The sequence below is a fragment of the Aplidium turbinatum genome, chromosome 1, assembly GCF_918807975.1.
Source record: "Aplidium turbinatum chromosome 1, kaAplTurb1.1, whole genome shotgun sequence".
Lineage (NCBI taxonomy): Eukaryota > Metazoa > Chordata > Ascidiacea > Aplousobranchia > Polyclinidae > Aplidium > Aplidium turbinatum.
The window spans coordinates 59,956,392-59,979,196 of record NC_137472.1 but is presented as its reverse complement, the minus strand read 5'-3'; the positions used below and the strand labels follow the sequence as shown (position 1 = coordinate 59,979,196).

Sequence of the window (22,805 nt, the reverse complement as noted above, 5' to 3'; positions counted from 1 at the left end):
GGGTTATGCCAGAACAAATGGTATAGAATCAATTCTTATTAAATATCTGCCTAGCAATTCTAAGGTAAAGCATTTTAAAGACAATTAATCATATTTACGTGTTTTATCAAGTCGTAGAACCAATATTGCTGCTGAGCTTTCGCACTTCAAAAACACAAAAACAAAAGGAAAAAACATAATGCAACAAAGGGTCATTTTTGTTTTACGAAACTCGCATTCATTTGAATTTAAATGAACAGCATGGAACAAAATTTCTCCCTTAAAATAACATTTCACGTTGATGAGCAGTTTCCGGATTGTTTTACTTAAATTTTCCACTTGGGAAATGTACAAAATAAAACAACTTCCGTAGCTCATCATACGCAAAGAATCTGACATGAGCCAACTTTGTTTGCTACGAGCCGGATACTTAATGTTCATTACAAAGGTTGTGTAGTAGCCTGCAGTTTGACATGTACTCTAAGCGCTAAAGGCTGCCTATATAATTAAGTCAAAATTTTGAGAAATAAGAAAAAACAGAGTAAAACAAAAAAAATAAGTCCAGTTACAAAGTCCTAAAAGCTGAAACAAACCATTTCTTATCAGATGAAGGCAAAAAAGTCGTCTTAAAGCAGTGCTGCCAAACAACGTTAAAAGATCTGCAAAAGAGCAAACTATTTTGAAACTGTAAAAGAATTTGCGGTAGCTTTGTTGGCGTTGTTTGATTTCGTGTAAATCGTTACTTTTTGAAATTTTAACATTCAACATTTAAACACACGAAGTCATCTCAGCTCAGATACTAGTGATGCACTTGTGAAGCTAAGAATGGATAAGAAGACCAGCAGAAAAGATCTAGCAGCAAGTCCGCATTATTTTAATTAACATGTAATTAAATATGACCCACTTTTGTTTTGTAAGGCTTAAGGTCTCTTTTGTAATTCTTGCAATAAAAGAAGTTTGCTATTTTTTATTTTATTTTTTATTAGACTAATGTCGTATTGCAAGTTTTTTTTAAGTAAGACCAGAAAAACACAGTCTAAAATTACCTAGAACCAAGACAAATTAACACAAATTTTAATTTCCTTAATAAACCACATTGTAGCCATTCTTCCTCATTTGTCTATTATAGTTCCAACGCATTTCAGCCAAACCAAGAATGCTGATCTTCAATTTCTTTATTTCTTGTGCAACATTATCAAGTTTTCTATATCAAGAAAATGCTCTAACGTTCCATGTTCCGAATTTTTGAAGTTTTCTGTTTCCATTTATTTTTTATTTTTTTCACCTTTTGTTGCTCTGTTATTAATAGAAGAGTAGCAGGATCACAGTCTAGTTCATTCTGCCAACAAACTGGAGTTCTACCGAGCAAAGAACTCCCCAAACGAATGATTGTTCACTCTGTTTCTGTCATTAACGTTTGTGTAATTATCATGAGGTATTTTGAGCCATGATTTGACCAGCACATGCCATTGCTAGTGCCAGAGCTCCGTTGGCCTACTAGGACTTTTTATCAGCATTTCCCTGTCTTTAATATACGAGGAAATGAAGTTAATCTTTCAAGATATAGTTTGGTTATAAATATTTGAAAGTAAATTTCTTTTATTTAAGCGTGTTACTGCTATTTTGCATTCATCAAATGCTGACAGTTGCACAACAATCTATAACCTCTTAGTGTAATTTATTAAGAATGGATTTTGCTATCGTAATAGCATCTTCAGCTATAGCACAAGTAAAAAAGAAAATTTAAAAAAAAACGTAAAACGAACAAATAAAGCAAACTCCGATGTTATCAACACGCATAGAAATTCTATTTTAAATAGATGGTTACATAAAACTAAAATTAATTTTTAATTTAAAAGGTTTCTCAGGTTGTGCGACAACCAACTCTGGGCAAAACAAAATCTTATCCAGGCTTTCGCCGGGTGGTTGAAGATTTAGATCGATAAGTCGACAGAAAGACAAGGAAAGCCAATCTTCGTGTCCACCTTCGTCCTTCAGGCATGCCTTTGAATGTGTTACCAAAAACACAGCTACTTGCTCTGAGCTATTTTTTTGTCTTATGCTTTTCCTCAACCATTTAATTTCCTATTTTTTCGCATGATAGTTTTGAAAGATGATAAAAAAAGCATCAATTAATTGCTGCTTCTGTGATGCCAAAATCTAACTCAAGATTTTATAAACTTGTAATCACTAAAATGAAAATCAGTTGAAAGATCAAAAAAATAGAACAACGGTATGATTGTGGTACAAACAGTCATTGCAGTGCCAAATATCCACTATTTCTTTCATTTACTTTTAAGTTTTGTTGCTGGAGATATCCACTCTTTAAAATTTCCATTCCAAGCTTTTTACTTTTTCGAATAACAATCTGTATCATTTTCTGCATGAAAATGTTAACCAGTAATTGGGCTGCAGTGCATTAGTTTCAACATGGGCGGAAAAGAAATTGTTACAATATTAGTACGACGAATATAATTAGCCAACTCTTGTCAAACAGGGTAAGTTAATTATCATATATATCGTTGGGCTTTCGTGTATTTAGGAATGATAAATCATTTAAAAAAACAAAACGTTCTCAATTAGCCTATGTCTATTTGCAGTTTGTGCCTAGCAAAACATTCCTGAAAAGCAGAACACAAACAGTAATGTTGATGGTAGAAAATGCAGCTCCATCATTATTTAGGTAGGATTTGCTACTTAATCTCTGTTCACAAAGAAAGAAGAGGGTTAAACTAAATAAAGAATTAAATAACAATTCTATTTAAAATACTTTATTTTAAGGCGTTTTTATATCTATAGGGATGATATTTTTTTCGTTAATAAATACAGCAGTTGGAATTTTTATTTTAGATTACAGTAAACTATGAATTAGTTTGAAAGATATTTTTAAATTAATTATTTTTTTATCAGTGGAGATAAGGTATTTTCGTTGAATAAGTAGCTAAAAATTCAAAATCTATTTCATTATGGACCCCAAATTGGTGAGTTGTTGCTATGTGAAGCTTAAAAATTGAATGAAACAGTTGTAGCCTACAAAGGTTTTGTATTTCAAACTGAAATGCACACATGCAAGCCCAAGCCAGGATACCAACCCATAATTTTATGCCCAAACTTGACCTGAATGAGAAGAAGAAGTTCTTTTATTTTGCATCATCAGCACATGCGAAAAAACAAAACAATACAAAATTACAATGTGAGCTAGGTTGTTTGCTGATGACGATAGGAGTGACAGAAGGACCAAACTGGTCATCGAGTCTGCCACACCCGTGTGGTGTCATGGCTTATTGAAAATGGAACGGTGTCGAAGTTGAACGCAAATATTGATTGATTGATTGATTGATTGATTTGATTGATAGATATATATTATATACAACATAAAAAAACAATACACATACGAAATTTAACAGTGCAATATACAAAAAAAACAAAAAAACAGAAGTACTAGAAATGATGCAAAAATACAAAATGGCATATACAATATACATACAACACAGCATACTGGTAAGACAAAAGCAAATATACAGTAATTAGCGAGATACGGTGAGAATAAGTAGAAGCAGTTTGATGGTACTATAGGCTATCAGTTACTTATACTCAGACATTAAGTGCAGTTTTAATTTTTTAGAAAACATACTAATTGTTTGCAGTTTTCTTAGCTGTTCCGGTAATTTGTTCCAAGTGTTTGTTCCAAGAAATTTAATTGAGCGTTGACCAAGCTTTGTACGTTTAGAAGCTTAGAATGTTAGAATGTTAGCTTAGAATGTTAAATATAATAATCGCCCGGCTTTCTGCTACTGTCAGGGGTGCCCAAACCATAGTCTTCGAGAGGCGTTTGGCTCATTGACCCTTTATAAGTCTATGTAAAATTTTGAAATTGTGGAAACTAATCCGAAAATAATACTTACTGTAAGCAATATTTTTACTATAATTTGAATATCACGCATTTAGGCATGTTTTTTAAATTCTGTCTCACTTTACCATAAGCTGCAGAGGCTTGTCCTCATGTAGTGCTTATGAAAGTTTATCTGGGATTTAGTGCAATTGTACAATAATACTGTACATGCAAAATAAAATTTTGATTTTACTTAGCTATTCTTTGGCTTACCATACATATTGCTATATTACAATAATTGGTGACAACATAATAGCCTACAATACTAATTTACACTGCAACTAATCCCGTTTTTACCACGTCATCATGTGGTGTACCTTATCTTTCAAGTATAGGAAGCTAAACGTAATGTTTTCAAAAACTTTCAAAAATTGCAGCAGGATAAAACGTACCGTAAAACACAAGAGATTGGTGTAAAAGCGTTTACATGTCTGAGAAAGAAGCTGAGCATAAATAAACATACTAAATAAACAACTTAAACAGACTACAGCCATTTTTATCGGCACCTGATTTTATCCGAGCACTGGTGTCCTGTGTCTCAGAGCAATTGGCTATATTCTAATATTTTTGTCGATAATAAATATGTGACTTTGAAGAACTGGTCTGCAATGTAAGAAACGCAAACAAAATCACAAAAATGTGGAGGGCACAGGGGAAGTTGCTCAATTTTTATTTTCTTATCTTGCTCTTTTCTTCAACTATTTGCTTTCCTAGTTTGGAAAATTATAATTTTTGAAAGGATGTTGCCAAGGCAGGAAAAATTAGTGTGTTTCACTCATGAGTGTTTCTGTTGATGCTGACGTCAGTGGCTGGGAAGTGTGACGTAGGTTGTTTAAACTTATTAGTTTTGTCAATATTTACTTCAATTCAAAATATTCAAACATCGTAGAAACAATAACTACGAAATGAGAAGCTGATCCTGGAGAAGCCCAAAGTACCAGCTTTACTTTTCTTCCAATATTGAAAATGCTTTTCTTCTTGCTTTTGAAATACTTTAAAACATCACAGTAAACAAAGTTCGGTGTGTTCTGTAGTCTACTCTTTTCTGTATAGTAAACGTTAAGGTGTGCGAATAAACACTTATCTCCTTGATAAACGCTTGTCTAACATGTACTTTACATTTTACATTATATCCGGAAAACGACAAAAGCTACGAACAGATATTTCTTTTTTACAGTAAATCAAACACTTGTCGGGCCTATAGCCTGCTCTACATAGCATCGTTTTCGTTTTTGTTTTTGAGAGCGACTTGTTTATCTTGTGCAAATAAAACAATACTTTGAAAATTATTTTTGTTTTGCACTGTAGCCTAACTTTTCGAAACTTTGAACTTCTTCCTCTGATTGGTACGCTGTGTAGCTTACAACAAAGAAAACCCTGTTTTGAACTAAAAATTGAAACAGTCCAAGTCCCATTATGTTATTCAACAACTTAGGCTATTAAGTTCATTCGGAAGACAATATATCAGTAGAGAGGCCAGAGTAGTATATTTTCTAAACTTCACTATAAGTTTGTAGATTTAGGAGCAAGATAATTGCAAAACCAATTTAGCTTTTTATCTATCTCATCATCGTTAACCCCGCTGCATAGCATCTTCAATGTAAAGCATTACGAAACTTTCTATACGTTATATTCCAACTTGTCAGACCAGAGCTGCAGGAAACAAAAGTAGTTTGGCGTAACAATTTGTTGTGTTTATTTCATTTAATTAAAAATAAAAAATAAATCATGTGTAGCATGTTGTTTTCTATCCGCCAGAAAAGAAGGTTTTAATTATCCCTACTTAGCATATCGATTGATTCCTTCAATTATTCGTGGCAGGTGGCTGTAGTGACCTTTTGATTTTTTTATGTCATCCCTGTTGTGAGAATTGTGTGTGTTTAATGTGTTTTGTATATATATTTTTTTTTATTTGCCAACAGAACAAAATTAACTAAACCGAACCGAACTATTCGTCATCAAACGAAAGGGCTTGTACATTTCTACTTCTATTGAAAATGTGTGTGCGTAGCCTACAAGTCTAGGAAGCCTTTTATGATAAGTTTGGAATTTCAACAGGTTACATTTGTCTTCATTCCACGTTTATCTTATTGTTTTCTATCTTGTTCAGGTGTTGTCCATCTGCATTGCTTGTCTTCATTGTTTAGGTGAGTTCATATTATAATAGTATCACTAATAAATAATAATATTTTAATGTATTTGTACCTTTTTTAACTTCGTTGTAAAGCGAAAAAACGGCAAGTTCAAACGGCGCTGGTTCGGTTCTTGGGGTGTGCTCTTGAGCAACGCATTTCAAAACTGCTCTCCATCCAACGGCATTTAATGGGGGATTAATTCGCAGACAACATTTTAACAACTAGCGAAGACTTCGCATTCTCAACGTCAGTACCGGGCCTGTGTCAGTGGTTCAAAGCATCTACAAGTATGCGAAATTGGCCATGCTCTCAAAGAAGCCTTTTCAGTCAAAGGATAAAGGTTCATCAATCAATAGCAATACTCGTAACAACATTTTTCAATACCTGGTTGGCTATGACGTCGCAAAACTTTAACCTTTTTCTCAAAAAACTTTTTTGATGTGTTATATAAGCACTTCTAAATTTGAAGTTGTCATTGATAATTTTGTCTGTAATATAAAAATGAAAGTAAATTCTATTGGTTTGTAACATCTATTCGACGTCGTGATTGATCATCTCTTCTAGTTTGCAAATGACGTGAACTTGGCTACCAGTAGGCTAGTCCATGCATTACAAAATAACAAATTCAACTATTTCCACAAAGTATTTTAATCAGCTTATGCAAAAATGCTATTTGGATGGCACAAAAAATAATGTAGCAAGATACTTATTTATTTCAGCAACCGCCAAAATATTGGTCCCACATTCATTCACTGTGGCAGAGACTAAAATTAACACTACAAAAAAACGTACTAACCGTAACATTACTTTCTCCTTCGAACAGTAAACTTGTATCAACATTTTCACAGTGACCATTTCTGCATCAACTATTCCTGACAGTACAACCGCAATTCCGACTTCAGCAAGTACGTCACAGTCCTGTCAAGGTCGATGCCTCGAAATCCACGATTCACTGAACCCATGCCATTGTGACGAATTATGTTCCGGCTTTAATAACTGTTGCGATGATTATGAGCAAGTGTGCTCACTTAATAGTAAGCTTCACTTTTGCATTGCTATCATTTTGCCATCTGCGATCAGTAGTCTAAGTTAATTTCAGCAGGCCATAGTCTTAAGAAGGGCTTTAGGCATTTTTCTCCAGAGTAGTAGGGTCAAGATAGGAAATAATTAAGCTAACGCGAAAAAAATTGCAAGAAAACGTTTTATTGGTTTTTCCTTTGGCCTAACCTCAATAGAACAACATATTAAAAGTTTACCAAGATTTGAGCATCACAATGTCTGTAATCTGACGTCAAAAAAAGTGGCTTTTTTCGGGTAAAAAATCTCTCTAGACTGCCAATTGTAAATCAACATTGCTGTTCTATCCATAATGTGTTGATAATAAATTCATAAAATGACCCTACTAAAGCAAAGTACTGTTTATAACCATGAGAGAAATCAAGATTTATTGTAGAAAGGGCGCTACTACGCAATCGACATTATGACGTCAAGTGTCTTGCCAACGATACAGCCACATTTTTCTTGAGCGGTGTCGAACCGGCGCTGTATAAGCTGCAGTCGAAACGAAGTAAAAAATCCAAACTCATTAAAAATGCATCAAAAACGAAACGCAAATCTGATCATTTGTGTATTTACGTAAGCACAAATATACAATGCAACAATGCAGGTGTGCCATTAAGTTATTTGCATATAACAATACTCACACAAAAACACAGTGTTAACACCATAACACCATAATAAGTGTATTTAAATCACAATAAAGTATATTGTAATCATGTTAGTGACATTATTTACTTTGAACTATATGCTGTATTTTAATCATATCACAGTATGTCAGTTTGCTTGCAGAGTTCATACAAGACATTAGATTAAAGTTTTATTATTGTTTAAATTGTTATACAAAATATTTCTTCGTAAGAATTCAGGTTATAATTTTAAAAAGCAATTGATTTGCTACAAACAGTATTTTTAATCTATAAAGTCAATGATAGTCCAACAACTACGATTCTTTACTGGTGATAATGACGTGATGTCGCAACAATTATGACGCATGACGATACTCATGACGTATTTACGATGTAATCTCTTCTAGCGACAGCTCCAACGGATGGGTTGCTCTCTTGTCAAGACCGCTGCAACGAAGAATACAATTCAAACAATCCTTGCCAATGCAACGACCTCTGTCCCGACTACGGCAACTGCTGCAATGATTATGATGAACTCTGCTCGGTTATAAGTGAGTCTTTTTTGGTCAAAATCTCTGCGTATAATAATATATCAATAAATCATTAAAAAAAAAACGATAAATTTCACAAAATTGTTAATTGATATTGGCAGTATTTATCTTCAGACTCAGAAAGCTACAGTTTCAGGGGTAATCTTAGCAAAATCGTAGCTTGAAAGGCGAGTGGTGTAAGGGATTATAGCCAGACTTAAATATACGTTATTTACAGTATTTCAAGTCACCAAAATTAATAACTAATCCCATGCTCCAAACAAGGTAATAAATTCATAACTAAAAAACCTCATTCAAAAAACAGACAAAATGATATGCATAAAAACGAACAAAAGTTGTTTGCTTTTCAAAATAATGGCAATACTAATGCTTGTTTTTATATAGCGCTGTATCCATCGCAGAATGCGTTGCTTCTCAGCGCTTTGCAAAGTAGACAGTGTCAATGCAGCCATATAGAGGCACTACTGAGTAGGCTACTTTTACACTAAGATATGCGTAAAAAAAAACTAAAAAAAAATCAGAATGGTTTAAAAAAATACGATGAGTAGCATTATGAGTTATCATTAGGGCCATTTTTATATGACCTTAAAAAATCAATAATATGACTTTATTTTTTGGAAAATATGACTTTATATGACTTTATGTAAAAATTGTTTATTTTTACATGCGAACACGTCACTCACGGAACTAAAGAGTAAAACATACTCAACATAACAGTAATACACATCCATTTTTATTTTAAACCACTGTTGTAGTACAGTTTCATGTAGTGTGGAATGTTAGAGACTTTGAAGTTACGATTTGGACGTAAAAATGACTTTAGTTAAGGAAAATGAGCGCTCCACAGACGCTGATGTGGGTTGACACTTCTGCAGTTTTGCATAAAGCGCTGGTGAAATGTCTTGTCTTTGTAGCTCCATAATTTGTTTCACATCCTTTTTGTCCAATCGCTTCTTAATGTAATTTTTGAGCTCAAGCGGATCTTTTCCGAAACCAAGGGCATTTAGATTAGCATGGGCCTCTTTGATGGTGTACGTACAACTTTCCATTTTGAGTATTAAGTTGACCTCAATGTGTGACCTCATAAAATATAGGTCTGTGACTGTAAGTGTTATGTAGGCTAATCCTACAGTTTGCCTTCGTTCAATCAGAAATTGCCTTACTTTCTTAGTGCTTAATTGCTTCACCGCTTAAATTGGTATTTTTTATTTAAAGTATACAACAGTATGACTTTATAACTCAAAAATATGACTATATAACTTAAAAAGCTGATTTATGACCTAACCAGGAAAATATGACTTTATATGACTTCATAACTTTCTTAATATACCTCATAGAGATGCGGTTTTTGCGTTAAAATTGATTTCACGACTTACTGATGCATAGAAAAAAAATATGACTTTAATGACTTTAAATGGCCCTAGTTATCATTATCATTAGGCTACGATGAGTTCCATTAATCAATCTCAACCATACTTCTTTTGCTTCTGCAGCATCTTGTGCAGAAAGGTGTGACGAATCCAGTAAGCCATCATCAGCCAATTGTTACTGCGATCCATCATGTGAATCATATGGCAACTGCTGTGATGATTACCAAGACCATTGTGGAGGTGGGGGTGCCATGGGTTAACTATGGGCAAACTGTTGCTGGCCCATCTTTCTCGTGCTTAGATTTTGTAACAAGACAGAATTGGTGGAGATGTAATGTGTCTTCTTTTTCGTCGTGTAAGCTCCTGGGGTTAAGGATCTATCTTTTTACCACCCCAGGTTCACAATGTTTCTGGACAACACCGGCGAAAGGCTGCAAAAGATCAGCCAGTTAAAGAGCCTGCTAGACAGCAGCAATGTGTCAATGTTCAATGATGGTCAAGCTGCGGCTAGCCCATCTTTTAATTTCAATTTTTTTTAACAAAACAGAAATTTTAGCATGTAACATAAAGTACAAGATTAATCTATAAGACATGCGACTGTCTATGCAAAATTTTTTGATCCAATTTATTTATCTACGATTTATAAGATTTGAAAATCCGGTGTAAATTTGTGGTATCTGGTAAAATTTAATGAGACCTCCGGCGACAAACCTATTTGAGAATCTGTCAACGCTGGTTTGGGAAACTAGTCACTTTTGAATTTCTTTTGTGAGTAGTAAAGTTTAACGCTCTTGTTGTACTTGCAAGTGTTAATTAAAATTGTAATCATATTTTTGTACTATTTTTAAAACAGATGAAATAAATGTTTTTCTTTTCGTTCTCTCTTCTAGGATTGGTGGCTGTGCAAACTGAATAAATAATATTTCCAAACACTGTTTTATCGATGCGTATTTCAAACCTTTTGGTTTTGCCATCTTTTCCTTTTGTTGATGCCAAATTCGTGTTTACTTTGTCATTCTCTATATGTTTACGCCAGCAATGAAGCACTTGAACTCTACCTGGTGTCAGCAACATTACTCGAAACCAAACACTTCGCCTATTAACATGAAGTTTGGTAAAAAAAGTTACTTTAATGTTTACAAGCACAAAAATTGGAGAGCCATACCATAGAAAAGTGTACAGAAACTGTATCATGATATAAATTTGTATTTTCAGGTGAAAAGTATTTATGCAAAGGCGAATGTGACGTCAGCAGAGTGAGATGCAATTGCACTGAATCGTGTGTAAATGACAAGACATGCTGCTCAGACTACAAAGAGACATGTCAAGGTAAATCTTGTCTTTTTCTCACAACTAAACCAGTCCGAGATATGAATATTGATTGGCGGGTGCAACAAGATGTAGTGAAACCCCTTTTAGGGGCGGAATTTCTGCAAAGTTTTTATCCAAACACCCCCAAGGCGCACACTCCTAAGATTATTATTTTTTTAGACCTTGGTATCCATATTTTTCTTGACTGTCAAAGACTTTCCAAATGAAATGTGCATATTTAATGAATCATTTGAATAACCTAGTAGAAATTCTTTCATGAAAGGGGTCAAAATACTACACTACGATACTCTCCCATGGCCAACATTCTCATGACAATTACTCCCTTATGATGAAATAATTTAATACGTAGGCTATCTTTATAAAATTTTACAACCAAAGGAAAAGACACGAAAATTGTAGTTATCTTTTGATTAGTGTTTTATACCCGACGGATGAAAGTATAGGGTTAATGACTTAGAAAAGTCTTAACGGCTAAGTGTATTCTTTACTAAAATTTAGTATGTTTTTGAAACATCGTTATATGCTGTGTTTACTGTTGGCCAAAAAATTTAAACGTTACGCAGATATTCACACGACAAAATGTGCTAATACATAGAAAGCATTAAGAGTTTTATCACCCAATGCCGCATATGATGTAACGCATATGACGCCAGGCTAGTGAAAAGCAAATGATTGAATAAACGTTAAGCCACAATCATCTTCTTTGGGAAAGACCAGATTTTATTAAGTTGATTGGTTTGAATCTTCAAACTGACAAAGCCTCAGATAGGTCATATTGGTAGTTTCGCATACTTGGAGAGGCTTTGACCCAGACAGCCACTTTATCTGACCAGATCTTTGCCAGATCTAGGCCAGATAAAGTGGCTGTCTGGGGAACTACTGACGAAGGGCCGGTTACCGAGATTGACTGAATAAGAACTATTCTACTTTGGAGACCTGGAAACAGCAAAGGTGCGTTTGTCAAATACTGTATGACAAACACCTAGTTTGGTTCTATTTGAATTAGAATAATGAATAAATTACTTATCTAAAGTTTTCTCTTATTGTTGAAGTGTGTAAACTTATACATCCACTAGGTTCCGTTTAATGGAGAGCAGTCCTGAAATGCCTTGCTCAAGTCGCCCTGAAATGTATTGCTTAAAATTTCAAATGAGGCAGAACCGCTAAAACAACTGTTTTTACAAACACTTTCGAAAATATGTTTATGAGTTTGAGATCTTATTTTACACATCGGTTGGACATGACGCCAGGATAAAGTTGAACTGATGGCTTTGAAAGGTCGATCGCCAACTAAGGAAATTTCACTTCATTTGTTGAACAGCTTAGTAGCGTACTTCTTTATTCCATTCACATTTTGTGTTAATTTACTTTAGGAGAGCAACCTTGGTCCAGCACAGTCTGTGCCACAGAAAAATCCTGTCCGCCCGGGTAAGTGCCGAATGTTATTACTACACTTCGTGCTGTTAGCACATGACAGCTTGCTTTGGTGTGTGACGTCCGCACTCAAAAGTTGTATCCTCCTTGCATTAGTTTGAAGTGACGGCGCAAAATGAAAGATTCCCATCAAAGTGATGCCGATAGGAGTCTAGTGTCTGGGTTACCACTTTCACTTATCTCGACCGCTGAGCTGGTGGTTTATCTGATGATAAAGAATCTAACTATTTATTTTTTCGTTTGTTTCGTTTTATTCCCAAAAAATGGACGTGATACACTTGACACTTTTCTTTTGCATCGTCAGTTTAAACTTTATATTGATGCGGGAGGATATACAGTAGGTTAAGGCTAATACCACCAAGCCTAAATACAGCACGTTATGTTTTGATATGATATGAGATCAATCCAGTTTAGTTACTTGAATAATGTATTTCTATAAACGTTTGTCATCATAAAATCAGCTTCTTCAGCTTTAAGAAAATTAAAATATTTAGGGAGCAAAAGTATAAAATAATTCACAAAGTAAAATCATGAAAGAAGACTACCCATATAGCAGAAGTTAATAGACATCAGGTTTTGTGAAGAGAGGGGCGTTCTTCCCGGCTATCAGCACAAGGCTGAGCACTCGCTAGTACAGCGAGCAGCTGCGATTCGCCAACCACAACGGTGTAGCTTCCACGCAAGCCATTCAGACTAACCAATCAACGATATGTTTCTCGGCATTGTGAAAAAACAACATTTTTACAATGCAAGAGATTAATTAGTTTGTTTTAACAAACACAGCATTGACTGATTGGCAATAGATTAAGGTTTACACTTAAGCAAATGTACGATCTGTCAGCTTCCGATCCAATTAGTATAATCTTGCTGTAGGCTACAGTAGGCTACAATAGCTTGTTTGACATGTTGCGTTCTTGAAAATACACAAACTGTTTGTATTTGAAAGCTGCAAAAATACCTTTGTAAACTAAAGTCAATAAGCCTTACTTGTTTACGAGTTTTATATGATAAATACTTAAACCAGGGGTGTCCAAAGTACGGCCGCGGAAACAATATCTGAGACCCCCTTCTGGGCTCATAACCTGTATTTAAGTTATATCATCAATGACGGAAACAATTTAGTTGTTGTAGACATATTTCCCGAACATCTTTGAATTTTTGTGGATAAAGCGGCATGAATTTCAAAACTTGTAGCCCAGAACAGTATAAAGTTTTTTTTTATTTTAATTTTTTTTAGCTTGCAAGACCAAAAAGTCAAAATACTGTGCACATGCTTATGTGCTTGACTTGTGGTTAAGAATCATTCTGTAACGTAATAATCATTTATCATTTGTTAGAGTTGCAGTTGCACATATCGCCAAAAACATTTCATGATTAGTCACTCTACAATACACAGTGTAAAAGCTTAGGCCGAATTTCAAGGACAATAATGAGGTTGAAATATAATGTGTCCCGTCAAGACTCCCGAATAGCAAAATGCGGCCCGTGGCTACAAAACGTTGGGTACCCCTAATTTAAACTTTTGTCCGAGACCGACACTAAAGACACTAGAACATCAAACTATGTTGTAATTCAAACACTCGCAGTTTATCGATAAGATATCGATAAGATAAGATAATCTACTACAATGATTAACCAGATCAGGACTTTATGCGAAATAAAGTCGATAAGCCATGCATACTTGCATAGTGCATACTACAATATACTGTATGCTTACCATACGTTAACAGCACTTGTCCCTTTCATACGATAACAATTGAAGCTTTCTATGAAGGGTTTTCTTTGTTTCCGCTAATGCTGACATTTTCAATGACGTGTTCTTTAACCCATGTATGCCTAGCGTCCAAAATGAAGGACGCCTACTCAAATTAAAATATTTCTTCGTGCAGTTTTTAGATTTAGGCGAAGTCAAAATACATGTATGAGAATTTTTGAAGCATAAATAACAACTTTTTAAGTATGAGAAACGCGATGACATCATCGAGCATTCAGCATCTAAATCAAGGATGTCACGTGTCCCTTCAAAATAGATAGGCTACAAAAACATGTTAAAGATTTTCTCCGTTTTGCAACATTTGCTCGCTCAATCACGAATTATTTGATCCAACCAAAAGAATGATCGCTTGTTTTTTAGCAGCAGATAAAGCGTGTGTGAATTTTGGTGCTTTTAAAGGTGAGGAAACAATAGCCTGCACTATTCCGAAGTAAAACATTGCACACCCAACCAGTCGATAATTAAATTAACTTATACCAGTGTTGATCGCAATATGAGATGAAATGTTCTTGTGTGCTGGCTGTGTGGTGCGTTGGGAGCAAACTGATATTTCAAGTTTCTCTGAAAGACCATGTGATACTAAAGTCAGAAAACAAAACGTCAGTGAAGTAATAAAACCACTCGTATGTTCCTGCTTGTACTTTCGCATTCATCAAATGAAAGTGGAAACTTTTGCTAAATAAGATACACAATGTAGGCCTATGCCGATGCAATACAAGTGGTCTATTCTGGAGACCTATTGGTATTAAATTCAATGCACCGCATTGTTTTTTGGCGTTTAAAGAAAATATTTGATGCGAGAAAATCCAGACCGTTTCAGAAATAATTTAATGTATTAAGTCCAATGTAATAGATTGTTCCTCTAAAAGTAATTACCTTTGCTTAAGTTACTTATTAAATTTGTTCTGTGACTTTCTAAAGTGAGCCTATAGCTGAAAAACTGCAAATTTGGTTAATATTTTTTTAGAATTTAATTTATTGTTATATTCTGTTTATTCCTTCAATTGTTCAGATATGAAGACCCAATCGTGATACTTTTCTCTATTGACGGCTTCAAAGCAGAATATATTTATAGAGACCGAACTCCAAATATTTGGAAATTGGGTAAGCGGAACAGAAAAATCTATAGGCTACAAATATAAATCCACCAACAAAAACTTTGTATTATACGTATTTTTAAAATACAACTTTTGAAGAAACTTTGCTTTTTGTAACAAATGGAAACGTGACAAAGCAGCAGAATATCGTCAAATAGAATAGTTGATATGTTTCACATATTCAACATTCACTTCGTATACATATATTTTGCCCCACCGATCACACTACAAAGACATGGGTGTCACAGGGTGTGCCTCAACTATCTTAGTACGGCGTCGGGCTTAATGGGTAATGATACATATATATATCTTCCTCTGATATGAATGTGGTGCCGGGGATCAAACTGCAGATCACATCATCAACGATTGTATCATCTTCAAGCCACTTAATGAAGTGGAAAGTATGGGCGTTTTGGATGATGAAACCAACGATTGGTTGCTCTCTATAGCAGCCTTCCAGTGTTGTCAGGGAAAATAGTAAATTTGAGGTAATAAAAGGACAAACCTTCGATCCCAGAGACTCCCACTACAAAGAAGAAGACATATTTAAAAATAAATCGAGCGTGAACGTTTACGATTTTTCTAAATGTTTAAAATAAATCCAAATTTCGTAAATTAAGCTTATTACTAGTTACTAGTTAGTCAATTAGTTATAGTTAATAGTATTAAAACGTGGGTTAATTGTGTTGTATTTATACAATTAACCTTATTGTACAATTTTGGTAAAGAGGTCACTTTTTTCAACCACAGACATATACAACCAAGCAACCACACGACATTTAACATAATCCATTACAATTGAACATAAACTATAAGCTACAAACGTTTTCGGCCATACACACGTTAGCCCTTATCAAGTTTAAATTAAACGCCATGTGATGTGCCTTTCTCCTATGCTCTGCCGTTTCATTGAGCATTTTGTTTTTCTATTCAGTGTTTAGATCAGTTATTCATTTTCATTGTAGATATGATAAGCAGTTATTTTTTGTTACTTGATAAGGGCTAACGTGTGTATGGCCGAAAACGTTTGTAGCTTATAGTTTATGTTCAATGTTAATGGATTATATTAAATGCCGTGTGGTTGCTTGGTCGTATATGTCTGTAACCTTATTGTAGTTAAAAACACAAAAATTACATTGCTGTTGAGAGCTCAGAAAAAAACGAAAGTGTTCGATTATTTGCAAACAAAACACGATGATGAAGTTTAATCAAATATCCATTTACTGTGACGTTACAATTACAGCTGACTGCGGTGTCCATGCACCTTACATGAGGTCAGTGTACCCCACCAAGACATTCCCAAACCACTACACTATTGCCACTGTAAGTATCGTTGGTATCATCATCATCATCATCGGCCATGCCTGAATAAGGCGTCGGCTACCGTGAGTCTCCACAAAGATCGATTGTCCATGGTACTTATTAAGTTTAAAAAATCTTGGTTTGTCCATGTTGAAAGATTTTTTTAAGATTTCCAAACGTGGACGCCCCGGTGCCTCTGATCAGGAAGTCGCCCCATCATTGCCGAATGTTCAATTCCGCGTTTGCGATAGACATGCCCATGGCCACCTAAAGATACGGCCTGATTTGTCACATTTTGCAGAAATTTCCAGGTTTTTCTAACTTTGAGCAAACGTTTAAATAAATTTTTCTAAAAATTATATTCTTACGCTTTCTTTATTCTTTTCCCCAGATGACACAATAGGTTTTAACATTCTCACATGTTGAAAAGCAAAGAAAATTTGATTTCGAAGATTTTAGTCAGACTGTTAATTTTCAATAACAGTCTGATTTAGCGTTTTTCAACTTACTTTTTCTCATTTACTACTGCTTCCCCAAGGCAACAAAAAAGTTTTATGTCATTAGGAAACCACAAAAAGTAAAAACATCTCAAAAAATGTCAGTCAAGCAGTAGCCGTAATCAAAATCTGCAAAATGTGACAAATCAGGCCGGATCTCCAGGTGGCCATGACATGCCCAATAAATGTCATTTGCCTTTTTTTGATAGTTGTGATGAGGACGCTAGAGACGTTGGTATAGGTAACAGAAAATAAAGAACACGGTTTTCATCAGATTGAATTTTTTTTAAATTAAAAGCTCGTTTAATGTCTTTACATAGAATATTTCTATATAAAACTGTTAAGTTTTGTTAGTTTATTGCAATTATTTTAGCTAACGTTTGTGAGAACTACACTTCGAAGAATCTTTCTAGCATTTTTCAGATCTTATTGAATAAATAAGTCTTTTCTAAAAACCAGAAAAAATGCCTCTGATGATTACATTAAAGTAAGCAATGTTGTGCCACTGCGCAAGAAGAGACATTATTTATATAAGGTTGGTTGCTACATGAAGAGGTATCTTATCCGTCACGGCATCATATTTCCACCACTTTTCCAAAACTAATACAAATTATGTTACGACGCAGGGATTATATCCAGAAAGCCATGGGATCATCGATAACAAAATATATGATCATGATCTTGAAGCAGAGTTTAGTCTTGGATCTCCTGAATCATTTAACCCGGAATGGTGGAAGGGTGAACCTGTAAGTCAGGGGTCGGAAACGTACGGCCTGCGGGCCTGATCCGGCCCGCCAAGGAAAATCATCTGGCCGCAGCCACTTTACAAATTATAGTATTATATGGCCACAAACACAACAGTTTGGCTTACAGATGAGCTAGAAGTATGTATACGTGGAGTAAACAAAGATTTTGATGTTGAAGAATTTGTTTAGCTGACTCCTGTCAAGGGTATTGCTACAAGAACCGATATTCTGAAGCCATTACGTCAACGCCTTGAAGTCATAAGTCTAAATATATCAAAACTGGTATCAGTAGGCTACGGCCCGCCAAGACCATGTAAAGCTTGGCTTTGGCCCTCTGTTAGAAAAAGGTTGCCGACCCCTGCTGTAAGTCATGATCACGCTCTTGTAAATTGTTTTCGATATGTTTTTGTTTTACATCCAATACAGTTACTATTTTACTGAAAATTTTAAATTACTTTATCTTCTTTATTTTCTTCTTCTTTTTCGTCTTCTTTTTCTCTTGTTTCTTCTTCAGGTGAACCTTTTCTTCTTCGCCACGCCAAGCTTCGAGGAGCTCCACTACCAGGCTGTTTTACCCTTATTGGTATCGTCAGAACGTTCTCCAATGTTATACTGTACGTTGAACAGCACGATTAGAGTGTCTGCACTTGTCTGAAGTGTTATGCTTACTTTCCATTGCCTTCTCAACTGTGCCTCCAGGGCTGCATGTGTGGCGCATTGTGGTAATCATTTCTGAGTTTGCTTTGTTGGACACAACGCGCTTACGGGGTAGGACACGGGGAACCGCCATTCGTTTACGTCTAACCTTCCCACCAGTGAAATATTATTAAATTTGATTTAATCTAATTTTTATTTTCTTAGATCTGGGTCACAACCAGCAACCAAGGAAAGAAAAGCGCCTGTTATTTCTGGCCAGGCTCTGACGTAAATATAACTCGCTATCCAGACTACTACTACAAATACGATGGTAGCGTAGATAACGAGGAGAGGATGTACCAGGCTTTGGATTGGCTAGATCTGCCAAAGGAAGATAGGTTTGACTATGTCACACTTTAAAAGTTCAAGTTTTAATCATTGCTAGTTAGATTTTGTCAAAACTTCAAGTTTAGTTTAAGGCTTGGATATACATGAAGATAAAATATGCATTTTCTGGGTAACAACTATCAAATAGGAATTAGTGGTGCAATACTGACGACCCCAGCCTCATGGGTGAAATATGTGTCTATCGCTGTCAATTCAACCTAAAAAATGTTTTTGCTACAATCGGCTGCCGAGAAATCTATAAAAGGCGTTTCGAATTACAACAATATAACTGTGTAAAAAGGACCGTTCTATATAACAGTCAAGACAAAGCTGAGTACTCACTAAAATAGAATTAGTTGGCGTTAATTAGTGGTGCTATACTGATGATCCCAACCTCATGAGCGAAACACGTGTCTAGTCGTGATACAATTGGCTGCTGAAAAGCAAATGTAAATTTGTGTTAGGCTATATTCAAATTTAAATGCTTTTATTATGTCACAGATTGCAAATGATTTAACTCAAACAAATCCTTATTCGCTTTATTTTGGCACAAGTTAACACCTGTAGGCTGCAGAATTTTGATTTTTCGTTTGCTTGATCCTTCATACTTTTCAGGCCTTCATTTATAACTTTGTACATGGACATTGTGGACCACGAAGGGCACAACCATGGCCCAGACTCGCCTGAGGTAGACGATGCTTTGACAGAAGCAGATCGTATAATCGGTATATTGATGGATGGGCTACGACTTAGAAACATGGAGAATTGTGTGAATATCATAATGTTAGCTGATCATGGTAAGAAGTAAAGATGATTGCATTTGTAATGCTCAAATGCGCAGTCAGTCTGTTTTTACACTTCTAGACTGTGACACGATAATATAAAAGAAAAATTATTCAGGAGAGCAGCCAGTACAAAACTTTACGTTGGGATCAAATATTGCACGTCAGTTTGAGCTTTCTAACGAGTCATCGCAGGCGGAGCACTCACAGGGGGTCTGGGATCCTCCCCAAAAAAAATTGAAAAAAATGCATTAAAATTGCTCATTTTGAAAATACTTTCAGCGTAATTTCATAGTAGGCCTAAAACTATGTCAAATGATGCTTTAACAAAGGTGAAATGCTTTTTTTGGAGTATTTCGAGGGAAAATTGCCCTCTTTGCTCCCCCTAACTACGCCCCTGTAAGTATTCTACAGGTTTGGTTGACGTGCTCTTTTTGTAATTAAATATTTTTTGTTGCTTCAATTCTATGTAATACACAACTGCTTAATTAATTGTTAGGTGAAATTTTAAGACTCAATCTGAGAAAACATCTTTGAAATTTTTTTATTGACATTAATATTCTTCTTACTTTTATGCTATTGCACGAGCTAAGACTGTTGACCTCAATGGCTGTTTTTGACTTTGATAGTTTCCTGTTTAAGCCACCTACAAAACAAAACATGACGCAGCAAATATTGATCGAAAATATAGTTTCTGGAAAGAGTTTGCTTTTTTGTACCAAAGACATGAAAGACACAACAAACTGTTGTAATGCTCAACCCTGTGGTATTGTTGTGTCTGCCATTGATTGAATAATATCATAAAAGTTTTGAAAACAAATTTGAATCTTAGAAGTGCAATAAAGATGGCATTCACCGATTGACTATCCCATTGTGCGTTCATTTGCATTTTAGGTATGGCTCCAATATCGTGTGACCGCAAAACAAGTATAGAAGATTATGGAGTTGACATGGATGTGGTTTATGCCCGTACTGGGGCTTTTGGGAGAGTAGGCAAAAGCAAGGACCGCTCTGAATGGGACCAATTTAACGCTGAAGAAACCCATGAAAAGCTCAGATGCAAACATAATGAGACGCACTGGCAGGTGGAGGGCTTGAGATTTTTTTGTTCACTCAATTTAGCTACATATAAACAATATCGAAAGTGCACAAAATAATGCATATAAACAATAGCGATAGTGCTGAAAATAATACAAGAAAACAATTTTTTTTGAAACATGGCAACATTGTCAGCAACATGGTTTTATTACATTCTCAACTGTGTCATTAAACCGAATTTGCTTGCATTCAACTAATGCATTGAATTCAACTCAAGCTGCTTACAAAAGAGGCTTTGCAACTCTTCGAAGCCATCAAAGCAAAGGCCGTCCATTTTCTGGTCCAACAAATACAAAAGCCTTTATCTTGGCATCACTTTTGCTATGTTCAAAATTGGATTTTAAATAGGTTATGTCTAAATCCATTACAATCCGAGCTGGAAAGCTCCGACACCTTATGGAAAGTTTTTAAGTACAGTAATATAGTCCTGTTAATCTATTGCTTCGTACGAACAACAGTATCTTTGCTTTTCAGTCGTTTCTGAAATACCAGTATCTTCCGAAGCGGTATCATTACGCCCACAATGACCGCATTGAGCCTGTGCTTATCACCATGGACGATGAATGGCTTGTAGAAGGGTAGGTGATTTGGATATACTTGCTTCTTTTCCGTCTACTAATCACGTTATGGTAAACTAGAGAGCTTTTGGAATAGACTACTTGTTCTGCATTATGAACTTGTAGCCTATATGCCGTCCTCATAATTACTACTTCAATCACTGCTTTCTAAGATATAAAGCTGTCCGATTTTTTATGAAATATAACGCATTTTTTTATTATCACGAAAATGAAATATCTTCTGACAAGTTTCAAACCCACAACAATGCTTGATATGAACGATTCGGTTACATGGTGTCTTCACGAGCCAGTTCAATAATAAACATCTAAAAATCGATTTCGATCAGCTAGCAGCTAAACCATCTTCAGTTAACCTTATTCAAATAAAATCAACTAATCTATTTGAATAAGTTTAACTTAACCTTAACTAAACATAATCCAGCTGCTAGCTGATCGAAATCAATTTTTAGCTGTTTATGCTTGAACTGACTCGTGTAGAAATAAGTTCGTTTGATTTTTTTATTATGAATTTTGTTTATTGAGTTATATTGTAGGTAATACAAAACTGAAACATATGTTGGACACTTTCATCCATAGCAATCGACATATGGTTTCATATCAAATAAGCTACACAACAAGAAGAAATTTTTTTTTAAATGTTGATTTAATATATTAATATTAGATTCGAAACTGTCAATCAGAGTTTGAAACTAAAATTCACGAAGCACTCCAAATAATATTAGATTGCTTTCAAACCACACTAGTCCTATTTGTACTATATCATCGTTTCATTACGATATTTTGACTGTGTCATAAATGCCCAACAAACTAAGTTTCGGTTACAAATAATGTCTTTGCAGTCGTAAAGGTTCGAACAGTAATTGCAACGGAGGCACTCATGGATTTGATAACGAATACAAAAGCATGCACGTAAGTTATTTTCATTGGCTGAATTGTTTCAAAATTATTATCTTAAATTTTAAAGTTTTCTGTGTTCGATTGACAATTGCTGGTAATCCTGCAAAAAAGCAAAAAAAGAAGAACCTTATCTATTTATTCAGTGGATTTATGATGGCGAATCAACTTTCTATTGATATGTTGTGCATGTAGCCAAAGTAACAATTATTCCTTTGTTGAGCTGCTATACATCCTTTCTCAACTACTTTGCATACTATGTCACAACATGTTTACTTCGATTTGTGAACCATTTTGAAATCACAAGAAAGCAAACACATGCATTTTCACATGAATTGACTCAAGCAAACAAGAAGAAGTTAAATCAATATGCCTTTTCACTTGCATTAAGTTCAACATCTCTATTATTATTTACGCTGCACTTGACGCAGATGTTATTTTTGTTACTTTTGTGGTGTTTTTCCGAGCAGTAATTATTTTCATTTAAAAATATGTTCTTCTTTTCATGACAGGAAATAGTGAAGGTATAAGTTATTATATTAAAAAAAAACAAAAAAACGTGGATTGTGGTTTATGGTCGGATGATGGTTTTGGTTTACGGTTGCGATCGGAGTTCGAGTGGAGTTTGGAGTCACA

General features: G+C 35.0%; 1 protein-coding gene across 1 annotated transcript in view; it reads left to right on the top strand.

Annotated features, from left to right (window-relative positions):
- LOC145767988 (venom phosphodiesterase 2-like) overlaps positions 1 to 22,805 on the top strand; it is a 34,347-nt gene that overhangs the window by 2,704 nt on the left and 8,838 nt on the right. Inside the window, exons 2-14 of the mRNA XM_082579541.1 lie at positions 6,855 to 7,040; positions 8,099 to 8,242; positions 9,736 to 9,852; positions 10,828 to 10,941; positions 12,318 to 12,372; positions 15,165 to 15,256; positions 16,493 to 16,572; positions 17,675 to 17,794; positions 18,656 to 18,828; positions 19,433 to 19,614; positions 20,494 to 20,684; positions 21,172 to 21,275; positions 22,115 to 22,184. Coding sequence (XP_082435667.1) covers positions 6,855 to 7,040; positions 8,099 to 8,242; positions 9,736 to 9,852; positions 10,828 to 10,941; positions 12,318 to 12,372; positions 15,165 to 15,256; positions 16,493 to 16,572; positions 17,675 to 17,794; positions 18,656 to 18,828; positions 19,433 to 19,614; positions 20,494 to 20,684; positions 21,172 to 21,275; positions 22,115 to 22,184 — 1,628 coding nt within the window. The remainder of the gene's footprint in view (positions 1 to 6,854; positions 7,041 to 8,098; positions 8,243 to 9,735; positions 9,853 to 10,827; positions 10,942 to 12,317; positions 12,373 to 15,164; positions 15,257 to 16,492; positions 16,573 to 17,674; positions 17,795 to 18,655; positions 18,829 to 19,432; positions 19,615 to 20,493; positions 20,685 to 21,171; positions 21,276 to 22,114; positions 22,185 to 22,805) is intronic.